The sequence below is a fragment of the Globicephala melas genome, chromosome 5 (assembly GCF_963455315.2).
Source record: "Globicephala melas chromosome 5, mGloMel1.2, whole genome shotgun sequence".
In the NCBI taxonomy this organism is placed as follows: domain Eukaryota; kingdom Metazoa; phylum Chordata; class Mammalia; order Artiodactyla; family Delphinidae; genus Globicephala; species Globicephala melas.
Genome location: NC_083318.1, coordinates 103,008,202 through 103,022,676, shown reverse-complemented (window position 1 = coordinate 103,022,676; position 14,475 = coordinate 103,008,202). Strand labels below are relative to the sequence as shown.

Here is a 14,475-nt window from a genome sequence, read left to right as displayed (position 1 = left end):
CCACAGTCCCACCAAATGGGCAAAGTATTATACTTGAAAAGTCACTCTACCGAGTAAGATAAATAAATGGCCAATAAACTCATGAGAAACATTCTCAACACTATTAGTCATCAGGGAAATAAAAAATAAAACCATAATGAAATACTACTAAACACTCACTAGAATGATTAAAATTTAGAAAACTGATAACAACACCAAAATGTTGACAAGGATGTGAAGCAACCGAATTTTTATGCATTGCTACAGGGGGTAGAAAATGTGTCTGACAATTTTTAATAAGTTAAATATATTCCTATCCCACGATCCAACAATTCCTTCTTTAGGTATTTTTCCCAAAAGAAATGAAAACATATTTGTGCAAAAATACATGTATATAAATGTTCGTGCAGCATTATTGATATCCAAAAAATAGAAACACCTAAAATGTCTAAAAGCAAAATAGAGAATAGATAAACTGATACATTTTACTCAGCAGAAAAAAAGAACAACTACTGATACTTTTGCCAACATGGATGAATTCTAAAAGAAGCCCAATGAAAAAGAGTATATACTGTATTATTTCATTTATATAAGTTCTAGGACAAGAAAAACTAATCTATATAGAGAAAGAAGTTAGAACATTGTTGCATGGGGGGTGGGGACTATTGTCAAGAAAAGGGTACGGGGATTTTCAGACTTTACCTTTATCACAATGTGAGTTACATGGATATATGCATTTGTCAAAACTCATCAATCTGCACACTTTAGAACTGTTCATTTTGCTGTGTATAAATTATACCTGGGCAAACTAAATTTTTAAAAAATTAAAAATAAGAAGTGGAGGTAACTATCTGGCAAAAATTATGCATGAATCTCATGGAAATGCAATAAAACAATCTCACAGATTGAAATTTGAGGAGTAAATTTTTTCTTTTGTTGTTTTGTTTTACTTTTTATTTATTTTATGACTGTATTTTAGTAACATTTTTTTCCTGTAGCAGATTTAGTTTCTCATATAACAAAAAGTCTAGAATTAGAAAAATCCAGAATTTCTTAATTCAGTAGTTTAATGGTATCATCAAGCACAGAGTTCTTTCTATTGTTCTGCTTTACACTGCTCAGCATTTCTTAAGATCATTTCCTATTAGTGGCTTTACAAGCGTTTTTGTTCCAGACATCCATGAAGAGATAACAATGCCTAGCAAGAGAATGAAGGACCTTGTTCCTTGTGTCACATGAACCTTTTTCTATTATAAAATATCACAGACATATCAAATAGCCTATATTTTATACCTGTAGGGTTTAAAGAATAATAGTGAAATAATGTTGCATGACATCACTACTCAGCTCAAAGTAGTCATAACGAATACCATTGAAAACCCCTGCATGTCCCTATCTAGGGGTGTTCTTCCCCTCCCTAGGAGATAGCCAATCTCTTGAATTTTGCATTTTTTATTCTTTTGCTTTTCTTTATAGTTTTATCATAGTAAAAAGACATTCTTAAATAATATATTGTTTAGTTGTGTATATTTTGTAACTTTCGTAAGTAAAGTTACCCATGACTTCTTTTCATTTATTTACCATGTTTATATTTGGCACGTTGATATTTGTTTCTTTATACAACCATTTCATTACCATATGGTGTTCCACTAAATGAATGTACCATAGTTTATTTATTCATTGGTCTTTCTGTGATTATCTTTTTCCAGTATTAATTTTTATTATTTATTTTACTATTACAAAAGTATTCTAATGAACTGCCTTTTATATATATCTTGGTAGTAAAACACAAGAGTTTCTCTGGAAATATGTGTAGAAGTAGAATTGGTGGGTGTTAGGCTATGCAGAAGTTTACTGTGTAATGCTATTTTCCCCCTAAATTTGGTTGTTCCAACTGTCAAAATTATCAGCAGTGTATAAATATTCCCATCTGATCAACCGCTTTGCAAAAACTGAATATTATCATACTTTTCAGCTTTTATTAATATGATAGGTACAAAACAGTATCTCAATGTGGCTTTAAATTACACATATATTTATGAGCCTTTTTATATTTCTTTTTTTAATAAAATGTATTCCATATTGTTTGCCCATTCTTCTGTTGGGTTCTTTATCTTTTTCCTCTTATATTTTAGGAGCTATTTATAGATTCTGGATAAATCTTCCTCTGGTTATATGTGTTTCAAATATTTTTTCTAAATTTATGGACTACTTCTTTATCACATTTTTTCATAAACAGAAATGATTCATTTTAAATAGTCTATTTTATCAGTAGTTTCCTTTTTAACTTAGCATATTTACGTATTATTTATGATGTATTCCTCAGACATTCAACTACATTTCCTTCTATATTATTTAAAGTTTGGCCTTTCCTGAAAATTTTAATACGTCTGGAATTGTGTTTTGTATGCAATATGAGGTAGGGGTTGTCAAGAACTTTGAAGAGTTTTAGCTGTTACCCTACTTGCAAGCTAACAAGGTAGCTTGCCACAGTTTCATGAATGCTGGCAGAAGATAAGCGATTCCTGGGTCAGATCAAAGTTCTTTACTACTCACGTTAATAACAGGAGCTAGAGTGTCAGAATTCATGCCAGTTTCTCAGGCTCATTTCCCACAGAACAACTCAAAGAAGGTCAGGTGACTACTGCACATACAGTGAGTGGTGCTATTGAAGAGGAACCCCAAGCTTAGGGAACCCAAATCTCTTATGGTGGATGGTTAGCATGCCTGACCTTTGCCCCAGAGGGCCACCTTACCTATATTATACTGGAGAGCAATCAACCCTGCCTTATGCTCCAGAAGGAGATATGTTTGCTCTATAACCATGCTTGAGAAGATAGTCTGGAATAAAGGCAGCCAGTGCCTCTGCCTGTAAGACATGCAGAAATATGAGAAGCCGATAGAGAATTGTCTCTAACAAGGACAATTCCTCCCTCCCCTTGCCCCAATATTTATGACCAATTGTCTCAGCTTGGTTTAATGCATAGTCTCTCCTTTCCCCAGATATCTTTAATATAGTCAGGTTTAAATGTCTATATTAACATAATTTAGCATAATAAGTTTCCATATATGTATGTGTCTGTTTCTGGGCTCTCTGTTCTATTAATCAGTAGTCTACCTCTGTATCCACCCTGCATACCTTACTTACTACAACTTTATAATAAATCCTGATCTCTGGTAGAGCAACTCCCTCCCCAACCTCCACAAATACCCACCTTATTCTTCTTCAGAAATGTCTCACATAGTCTAGTCCTTTCATTCTTCCTTGTATTTAAAAAATCTACACAGGTTCCAATGTAAAATATTTTTTCTTGCAATTCAGACCTTCCTTCTGGGATTGTTTTGCTTGCTCCAGAATTTTGTTTGAAACTTTCTATAGTAAACTTTATGCAGGTGTCTCTGTTGTAACTTCCCACCATAGATAGCTTCCAAGCTTTGGTTCCTGTACTCTGCATGCTGCCCTTTAAAAGCTAAATTTCTGATCTTCAGACATCAGCAGATGGTCTGAGGACGAGTGACAGTTTCAGCTCATTTATTTCTCTGCATGGATCCTTTCACATTGTTTTTAGCCTTTCAGAATTTTTCTTGCCTTTTTTTGGGCAGCTCAGCTATTCATTTTAAAAGGCATTTTGTCTATTTCACCTAACCTTTCTAGAAGTTTTGCACTGAAAGTGGTTTTCAAGATATCTAATCATTCATATTGCCAGAAACAGAAGTCTTGTGTCAATAGTGGTTTTAAAATTGTTTAATCTCACAGAATTGTATCTTGCACACAATACATATTCAACAAAGTGTGTTTAATTGAACTGAATAAGATTTTGGTTGGGTTTTTCTGATGCTGCCTCATCATTCCCAAATAACCCAGTACCTAATTTGGCATTTCCACTGTTAGATTATTATCCTCTCCTTAAAACTTTACAACATTAAAAAATATTTTAAACATACAGAAAGCAATATACTTGAAATCTTTGTACTTACCACCAAGATTAAATACATGTTAATGTAGTGTCCTATTTTCTTTAATCTATAGTTATATGGGTAGATAACAAAGCAATGTATATTATTTTGTGTACTTTAAAATTTTACATTAATAATACAGTGATATTCATACTTTTTTGAAAGTTTATTTTTTTCCCCACTCAACATCATGTTTGAAATATTTTCCATGGTGATACCCTAAGCTTTGATTCAATTATTCCAAGTCCTGTCTGTAATTTTATTATAAATTAAATTTTATTTAATAGTCCCTTTATTCTACAACAAATATTCTTATTATATGTATATCCTCTTGAGCATGTATTTGAGAATTTTTAAAAATTAGTTGCCTAGAACTGAAAGTGTTCTATAATAGGATGTACTTAACTTTAACACATTAGGTATATCCAGTTTCTTATATCTGGTCTTTATGATTGTGATGACATTGATCATTATAGAAGATAGGACATTTTTAAACCTTATTTTATTATTTAATATTTACAATTTGTGAAAAGCACCTAGTACTGGTCTGGACAAGGATTATGCTGAATATATGTAGTGCCTGAAACCTTGTGTATAATTCAAATTATGCTGAAGTTTATACTATTCAATAATGAATAATTAGGTGATTTGGAAATTCATGCCCCCATTTTTTTCTATAGGTATTTATGAGCCTCCATTTATTGTACTACTGCAGTGAACCAACCTTGGATGTGAAAATTGCCTTTTGTCAGGTGTGTGTTCCTTACAGGTAAAACAAGGTACAGTATATTCACTTGTATTTCCATTTTGCCATCCCATCTTGCAAATGTTCCACACTAAAGTTAATGTTTATGTAATGTTAAAAGTAGCTTAGGAAGTAGAAGCTGGTACCTAGATGCTTTCCCCCCCCCCCCAGTTCATTTATGTTAGAATAGGAATGAAGATAATTCTTTTTAATGTTTATAAATATAGTACTTGATCACTGCATAAAGTGATTTCTTACTAGATTTAACATCATTAATATGTCTTTTTCAAATCCTTAAAATGTGGTTTTATTCATCAAACTAGCTAAAGTCTATGATATTATTTTTCATCCAAGAACTGATGAGCCCCAAGTAGAGTACCTCTAGTACTGAAATATAATAATATGTAGGTAGTGCTCAGTTTGTTTTCTGATGTTCAGTTCTAACCAGTAGTTGATAACAAAGATAAAACAACAATAATGACTAATAAAGGTATCTTTAACCTACAGTGAACACTAGTGAGAATATGTTGTGCATGGACCAGATAAGAGTCTGCACTCCTGTGTTCATACAAGTGATATTCTTAAGAAAGAGCCCAGCTGGGGCACCTGTACCTACTCTAAGTATGTTTAGGTAGTTCTAACTTAAGCCTGTTGTCATGGCATAATTAATAGTGCTCATTTTTACTCTCAGGAATTTTTATTTGGCCAGTAAATTCCATGGTAACTCTATTCATACCCCAAGCAGAGAGCACTTCTGTTTTTTCTGTAATGATTTTCATTGCATGTTATCATCACGATGGGCTGAAAACAGAGAATGACATGCATCCCTTGAAACAGGTTTAAAGAAAAACTCTGCAGCTTCTATTATTTTAATACAATATTTTCTGATTCTAGAAGTAACATGTACTGATTATAGAAAATATATAAAAATACAAAGGGAAACAAAACATTGGTAAATCTATTCTCCCTGAGCGTAGTTAGAATTTCTATGGAAAAGTAAAATGTGTTACGTGCTATGAATGGGATTTACTGTCTGTTTCATCTCCCTGACCTGTAAATTCTTGCAGTGCCAAAAGCCTCAGACTTTCAGATAACTTCTCTTCTCTAACTAGAACTCTGGATCTGGACATCTTGGTTTAGAAATTCCAAATCTGCCACTGATTAGCCATTTACTTGTGAGCTTGGGCAAGTTAGTTAACCTTTCTGTGCTTCAGTTTATTTGTAAAAAGGGAAAAAAGTAATAGTACCTACCTTCTAGGTTTATGAGAATTAAGTGAGCTAATACTTGCATAGAACTGAGTACAGTGCTGGAATATATTTTTGTTAAATAGCTAACTAAATCTTAAATATATTTACATTCACTCTTCTGGTGCTCCCATTGAGTCCTAGTGTTTTAAATATTATCAGTATCTTGAATACTCCCCAGTTATATCTCCAACACAAACCTCTCCCCGAAACCAGACTCATAAACCCAATTGCTTGTTCTATATCTCAGCTCAGATGGCTAATAGGCATAGCAAATGATACATATACCAAACCAAACCCTTGATCTTTCCTCTAAAATTGCTCTGCTCTAATTCAGTAAATGCTAAATCCATCTTTCCAGTTGCTTAGAGCAAAATCTTCAGAATCATCTTTTGGACAATAATTTACATCCAATCTGTCAGCAAATTCTGTTGGCGCTACTTTAAAAATATATCTGGAATCTCACTACTTCTCACCATTTTCTCCAGCACCATTCTGATCCAAACCTGGATTATTGTAAGAGCTTCCACTTTTGCTCACCCTCAAATGGTTTACTCTCAAAACATCAGCAAGAGTGATATTTGAAAAATATAAGTGAGATCATGTCACTCCTTGGTTAAAAACAAAAAAAAGCAAAGCAAAAAAACCTTCCAGTCAAGTGAGATGTCTTCCCATCTCACTTATGGTAAAAATTCTTAAAATAAATACACAAGCCTTTGCCATGTAGCCACCCGGACACCCCTCCTTCAAATGCTCTTCCTTTATTATCCACTTGGCTCACGCCTTCACCACCTTCAGGACTTGGCTCAAATGTCATTTTTAAGGGAGTCTTTCCTGCCTATCCTATTTAAAATTGCCCCTTCCTAATCTACACTGCCTACCCCACACCGACTACCCAACTTCCCTGTCTTTCTATTTTTTTCCCTCCATAACACTTTTTGGTATCTGATACACTACATATGTAACTAGCACGTTGCTTCTCTCTCTCTGCTAGAATGCATTTTTCAGTTGGGCAGGGATTGTTTTTCAGTGGTGTGCTGTGAGCTCACATAGGCTCACAAGAGTTGATTGTGCACATCCCTTCTCAGCTTTAAGTTCAATGATGTCAAGTTGGTAGATTGAACTTTGTCATGATAGGAATATGTACATTGTGTAAATAAACAATTACTGCCGATAAGTTCTCTCCTCTCTCTCACCCCCAGCCATTTGTTGAACAATTAGCAGCACATGGTTGGGATTTTGTCTCTTTTGCACACTGCTGTACTGTAGCACTAAGAATAGTATCTGGCATAGTGTGGGCTCGCACCAAATATTTACTTAATGAATGAATGATATATGTTTGGTTAATGCAATCAATTGCAACTGTGGTAGTGCCCTGGTGAAAAATGAGCAGACCTGAATTTCTGGTTAAAATATCTGGGCCTACCATTTGCAAGCTGTATGACTGTGAGCCATTTCCTTAGTGTCCATGATCCTAGCCATTTACCATGGGCATTAGTACTTAAGAAACAAACCACAAACAAACAAAAAAGTTTATTTTTTACATATTTCAAGATTAAGTCTGAATTTCAAAAATTATCAATAAAAAAGCCTTAAAACTTCAGCTATTACTTTTAATCCAAAGAGTTTTTTTGTAGGTTGAAGTTATTTTTAAATCAGCTCCCAAAATTTGGGTACAGATACAGAATGTCTATTTCTAGGAAGAGTTCTTTTAAAGCAAAGGAATAAAGAGAAGTGAAGCATGAACTTTCTTAATGACTCTGATTTTTTTGCTTACTATGAGCTTTTGATATCTAGAAAATATACATGCATATTCTGTAACTTAAAAATATCATAGCAAGCAGAATATTTCTAGTTGTGACTCAGAGTGCTTTATTTACTTTCCGGGTAGAATTTTTTTTTTTTTCGGTACGCGGACCTCTCACTGTTGTGGCCTCTCCCGTTGCGGAGCACAGGCTCTGGACGCGCAGGCTCAGCGGCCATGGCTCACGGGCCCAGCCAATCCATGGGATCTTCCTGGACCGGGCCATGAACCCGTGTCCTCTGCATCGGCAGGCGGACTCCCAACCACTGCCCCACCAGGGAAGCCCAGGGTAGAATTTTTATTTGATGATAATGTTTATTTTTTTTCTTTCCTGTAGCTCTGAGCCTCATTTAGTATTCTAGTAATTTAAATAAAATACTGTATTTTTAGAGGCAGAATTATCTACTTGGGTTTACTTTCAAACTATGTGCTTTGGAAGCTTCTCATTTCATGAGATATCTCATGGATCCTTGGTATGCAGTGGTGTTTAACACCATCTCCAGCAGAGTTAGGTTGCTCCCAACTTCTTGCCACACAGACAATACACAAAGACCTTTAAGTAACTTGTCAACAATTAGTGATCAAGTGTATCCAGAATTCAGGTCTCTTGAGTCTTAATCTGTGGCTTTAAAAAATTATATCATATTTATAATTTTTTCACTGTTATCAGTAAGAAATCACAGAAAATATAGAAAATAAAATTGCCCAGGTAGTTATTTATCAACAGTAAATATGTACATTATCTGTAGTAGTATTAACCTTTTTTTCTTAGTTGAATTATTTGAAGAACATGGGATTCATTGAGCTACTCCTATTAATTTCGTTTCTTTTTTCTTTAAAAAAGATCAAGCAGCTTTTGCAGGCAAGACGTTTCTTGTAATATTCTGGAGAGAAATTTGTCTTAGACGATGAAAAAATAATCTTTAGTTTGCACTTGTATGAATCCTTTACAAAAGTATAGACTGACAGGGAATTGAAAGTGCAAAAGCTCTTGATCCTCCTGAGAAATAGGTAAGCCTTCGTCGCCTGCTTTTCTCAATTAAATAAAGAAGGGCAGAACTATTAAATGTCACTCTATGAATTTTTAAAAAAATCTGTGAAAAGTGCTATTTTTGGAACTCTGCTGTACTGAATAGTACAGGGCTTTATACACATGAAATATAAGAAATATATACACAGAGAGATAATGTGTGTTGGGAAACCTAATGCACACCCACTGGTGTCTACAGCATTTACCACATCCTGATTTGTGTTACCATTGGTTGTACAGGTTTGTGTTTTCCCCACTCAATGGTGACTGCCTCTGGGGCAGGGCCAGGGCATCTTCATCCTTGTCTTCCAAGCCTGGAATTCTAGCTTAATTCAGTAAATGTTCAATAAATGCTTTTGGGTAAAAGAGGGTAAATAAAAACTCAGAAAAACACTGTGTCCTGAGTGGAAATTTGCTTGCCTTTCAAAATCAAGTCAACTTCTCAACATCTTACCATCTTACCATCTTGTATTATATTAATATATTTAATTGCATTTTGGTTAATTTGCTAATCATAAATCAGTGTTAGTCTAATATTTCTCTAAAAACGTATTAACTTATTGTCCTCTCTAAATGTTTACTGATGCATGAGTTGGTTATGAATCATTTAAAATGATTTCTTGATTTTCAGAAAGCCTGAGAGATAGAAGGTTCAAATCAGTGAATCAACAATTATGAGTCTAAGTAACACTAGAAATAAAGGGACTGAGCTCAGTGGGCTTCTTTCTGTTAGGACATAGAAACTCTTCATGCCTTCTTACATTGTCTATGCAATGAGACATCTACACATTGACTGATTATTTATTGATTCCATCATTCATTTATTCAACACATCTTTACTCAGTGCCTATAACATGTATCTGTAACTTGTAGAAATTAGGGGTACAGGGTGAGTATGGTTACTCTCCTCAAAGAACACACTGTCTAGTCTAAAGCACAGTAGAGAGTGGCTAGGCTTATAAACATAAGGAAAACCTATTCCACTTTGAGTTAAAAACCTCAGTGGTAACTATGGGCTAAACAATAACGAGTGAGAAAAGAAAACACCCCAATACTTACCAAATGCTTACTATGTATGATGACTTCACTAAGATTTTATTTCATTTAATCTTTAGAGTGCCATTAATTACCAAGACAGAATTCAATTATGTTTTATTCTGGGATTGGAAATCTCAGCCATTATACTAGAAGGTCTTTCTCTAGTCCCATTATGAACTTTTTGAAATCTTCTATCAGTTATACAGTGTTTTGACTGAAGTGAGTAGCAACTAAATATAACTAAGAAAAAAATACTATGATTAAATGCAAAGAAGCTTAAGATTCTATTGGTCACCAGTAGGAAAAAAAGAAGACTTTTATATATATTCCAAAGGACAGTTGTGATATATTAGGTCTAAAATATTACTGGGGATATGACAGAAATAGCAGTCTCTTTGTAGAGCTCTTACTAACAAAATTGTTCTTCAGTGTTTTTTGAGGTCTTAGTGTTTTTTGGTATAGCACCTTGTTAGATATGATAGCCAAGACTGAGCATGTTGAATTTTTTCTAGTTAAAGCAATGCTTTTCTTATAATAGATATAAAATATTACTAGATGAGTTGACTTGTTAACTAAATGTTATTTTGCTACTCTAATGTCTGGATAACAAAAGCAATATGTGTGTATATGTAATAATTTTCCTAGCCACAGATGATGGCTGTTCTAAATAAATAAAAACTTAACTCTTCAGCAAATTTCAAGAGTAAATTTAGTGTTACATTTGTGTCTTCTACCTGGGGCAGTTTTTTTCTTAAGATTTATTAAGTTATTCCAGTTAATAAATAGATTCAGTTATGTTACTAAATCTTATCTAACAAAAAATGTACAGGTCCTACTTAAGATTCGGTTCTGTAATGATGAACTTCTCTGTATTAGTTTATGAGTATGTGTTTGGTTTGCTTGAAGCACATAAAGTTCGGACTTGACTTCTTCTTGAATGATCTTGACCTGAATGTAAATGTAGCTTAATACTATGAGTTTAATTATGGTTGAGGTAGTAATCAGTTAAGTGAAGTTATTGCTTATATCTGTCAAAATTGTTATGCTGTAAAATATCCCAGAATTATCTGTGGTTTTTCAGTGCATAGTTAATAATGCTGTGTCAGAAAAGCACCAAATTGTGGATTTCATTTTAATCTATATAAGTGTTCCTAAGAAATCAACTAATTCCTTAAATACACTGTTTTAATTTATTACACTTTGAATGTTAAGACTTTAGAAAATATATTAAATGATGATTTTTCTTTTCTGCACAGGCATTTTCTGAGGTTGTGGTGTGTGATAAGCAAAGGCTGAATTTTTCAGTAGGTTAAGAAAAATAATGTCCACTTTTATTCTGAGTTCTAAAACCAATACTAATCAGGAATGTGTCATTCAACTCTTCTATTGTTCACCTTCTCTAAAGGTGAATATTTATTTGGCTGTTTACTCGATACATCTCTAACTCATTCTAAAAAAAGGCAAGGTAGTTACAAAATACATATTTAAGAGAAGAAAACCAATATGTTGAAGAATGTGTAATTACTAAAATTAGGTATAAATTAGATCTTTTTATAATTGTACAATGAGAGAATGATAATAATATCATATAGGATTTAAGAATAATATTCTTTATGGTATAAATGAAAATAAGACTTTAATGTTCCATATTTTTTTAAAATAATGTATATTTTAGTTCCACTTTGATTCAGAAATTTTTTTTTAACGTCTTTACTGGAGTATAATTGCTTTACAATGTTGTGTTAGTTTCTGCTGTATAACAAAGTGAATCAGCTATATGTATACATATATCCCCATATCCGCCCCCTCTTGTGCCTCCCTCCCACCTTCCCATCCCACTCCTCTAGGTGGTCACAAAGCACCAAGCTGATCTCCCTGTGCTGTGCAGCTGCTTCCCACTAGGTATCTATTTAACATTTGGTAGTGTATATATGATAATGCTACTCTTCACCTTGTCCCAGCTTACCCTTCCTCTACCCTGTGTCCACAAGTTCATTCTCTACGTCTGTGTCTATTCCTGCCCTGCCCGTAGGTTCATCAGAACCTTTTTTTTTTTTTTTTTTTTAGATTCCATATATGTGTGTTAGCATATGGTATTTGTTTTTCTCTTTCTGACTTACTTCACTCTGTATGACAGTCTCTAGGTCCATCCACCTCACTACAAATAACTCAGTTTCATTCCTTTTTATGGCTGAATAATATTCCATTGTATATATGTGCCACATCTTCTTTATCCATCATCTGTGATGGACATGTAGGTTGCTTCCATGTCCTGTATATGGTAAATAGAGGTTCAGTGAACATTTTGGTACATGACTCTTTTTGAATTATGGTTTTCTCAGGGTATATGCCCAGCAGTGGGATTGCTGGGTCATATGGTAGTTCTATTTGTAGTTTTTTAAGGAATCTCCATAGTGGCTTTATCAATTTACATTCCCACCAGCAATGCAAGAGGGTTCCCTTTTCTCCACATCCTCTCCAGCATTTATTATTTGTAGATTTTTTGATGATGGCCATTCAGAGTGGTGTGAGGTGAAACCACTGTGGTTTTGATTTGCATTTCTCTAATGATTAGTGATGCTGAGCATCTTTTCATGTGTTTGTTGGCAATCTGTATATCTTCTTTGGAAAAATGTCTATTGAGGTCTTCCACCCATTTTTGGATTGGGTTGTTTGTTTTTTTGATATTGAGCTGCATGAGTTGCTTGTAAATTTTGGAGATTAATCCTATGTTAGTTGCTTCATTTGCAAATATTTTCTCCCATACTGAGGGCTGTCTTTTCGTTTTGTTTATGGTTTCCTTTGCTGTGCAAAAGCTTTTAAGTTTCATTAGGTCCCATTTGTTTATTTTTGTTTTTATTTCCATTTCTTAAGAGGTGGGTCAAAAAGGATTTTGCTGTGATTTATGTCATAGAGTGTTCTGCCTATGTTTTCCTCTAAGAGTTTGATAGTGTCTGGGCTTACATTGATGTCTTTAATCCATTTTGTGTTTATTTTTGTCTATGGACTTAGGGAGTGTTCTAATTTCATTCTTTTATATGTAGCTGTCCAGTTTTCCCAGGATCACTTATTGAAGAGGCTGTCTTTTCTCCATTGTATATTCTTGCCTCCTTTTTCAAAAATAAGGTGACCATATGTGCATGGGTTTTCTCTGGGATTTCTTTCCTGTTCCATTGATCTATATTTCTGGTTTTGTGCCAGTACCATACTGTCTTGATTACTGTAGCTTTGTAGTATACTCTGGAGTCAGGGAGCGTGATTCCTCCAGCTCCGTTTTCCTTTCTCAAGATTGCTTTGGCTATTTGGGGTCTTTTGTGTTTCCGTACAAATTGTGAAAGTTTTTGTTCTAGTTCTGTGAAACATGCCAGTGGGAGTTTGATAGGGATTGCACTGAATCTGTAGATTGCTTTGGGTAGTAGAGTATTTTCACAACGTGGATTCTTCCAATCAAAGATTGTGGTATATCTCTCCATCTGTTTGTATCATCTTTAATTTCTTTCATCAGTGTCTTATAGTTTTCTGCATACAGGTCTTTTGTCTCCTTAGGTAGGTTTATTCCTAGATATTTTATTCTTTTTGTTGCAATGATAAATGGGAGTGTTCCCTTAATTTCACTTTCAGATATTTCATCGTTCATGTATAGGAATGCAAGGGATTTCTGTGCATTAATTTTGTATCCTGCTACTTTACCAAATTCATTGATTAGCTCTAGTAGTTTTATGGTGACATCTTTAGGATTCTCTATAAATAGTGTCATGTCATCTGCAAACAGTGACAGCTTCACTTCTTTTCTGATTTGGATTCCTTTTATTTCTTTTTCTTCTCTGATTGCTGTGGCTAAAACTTTCAAAACTATGTTGAATAATAGTGGTGAGAGTGGACAACCTTTCTTTCTTCGTGATCTTAGTGGAAATGTTTTCAGTTTTTCACCATTGAGGATGATGTTGGCTGTGGGTTTGTCATGTATGGCCTTTATTATGTTGAGGTAAGTTCCCTCTTTGCCTACTTTCTGGAGGGTTTTTATCATAAATTGGTGTTGATTTTTGTCAGAAGCTTTTTCTGCATCGATTGAAATGATCATGTGGTTTTTATTCTTCAATTTGTTAATATGGTGTATCACATTGATTGATTTGAGTATTTTGAAGAATCCTTGCATCCCTGGGATAAACCCCACGTGATCATGGTGTGTGATCCTTTTAATGTGCTGTTGGATTCTGTTTGCTAGTATTTTGTTGAGGATTTTTGCATCTATGTTCATCAGTGATATTGGCCTGTAGTTTTCTTTCTTTGTGACATCTTTGTCTCGTTTTGGTATCAGGGTGATGGTGGCCTCATAGATTGAATTTAGGAGTGTTCTTCCCTCTGCTATATTTTGTAAGAGTTTGAGAAGGACAGGTGTTAGCTCTTCTCTAAATGTTTGATAGAATTTGCCTGTGAAGCCAGCTGGTCCTGGGCTTTCTTTTGTTGGAAGGTTTTTAAGCACAGTTTCAATTTCAGTGCTTGTTATTGGCCTGTTTATATTTTCTATTTCTTCCTGGTTTCTGTCTCAGAAGGTTTTGCTTTTCTATGAATTTGTCCATTTCTTTTAGGTTGTCCATTTTATTGGCATATAGTTGCTTGTAGTAATCTCTCATGATCCTTTGTATTTCTGCAGTGTCAGTTGTTTCTTCTCCTTTT

The 14,475-nt window shown here is 34.2% G+C and overlaps 1 protein-coding gene across 13 annotated transcripts in view; it reads left to right on the top strand.

Moving 5' to 3' along the window:
* Positions 1-14,475, top strand: part of MAPK10 (mitogen-activated protein kinase 10) — a 361,784-nt gene that overhangs the window by 179,731 nt on the left and 167,578 nt on the right. For 9 of the 13 annotated variants that reach the window (XM_060299612.1, XM_060299611.1, XM_060299614.1 and 6 more), the window contains one exon: positions 4,617-4,688. The exons of 3 other annotated variants lie outside the window; for them this stretch is intronic. In XM_060299612.1, coding sequence (XP_060155595.1) covers positions 4,617-4,688 — 72 coding nt within the window. Of the gene's footprint in view, positions 1-4,616; positions 4,716-14,475 lie in introns of all 13 variants that reach the window. One more of the 13 variants, XM_060299620.1, reaches the window with a different exon arrangement.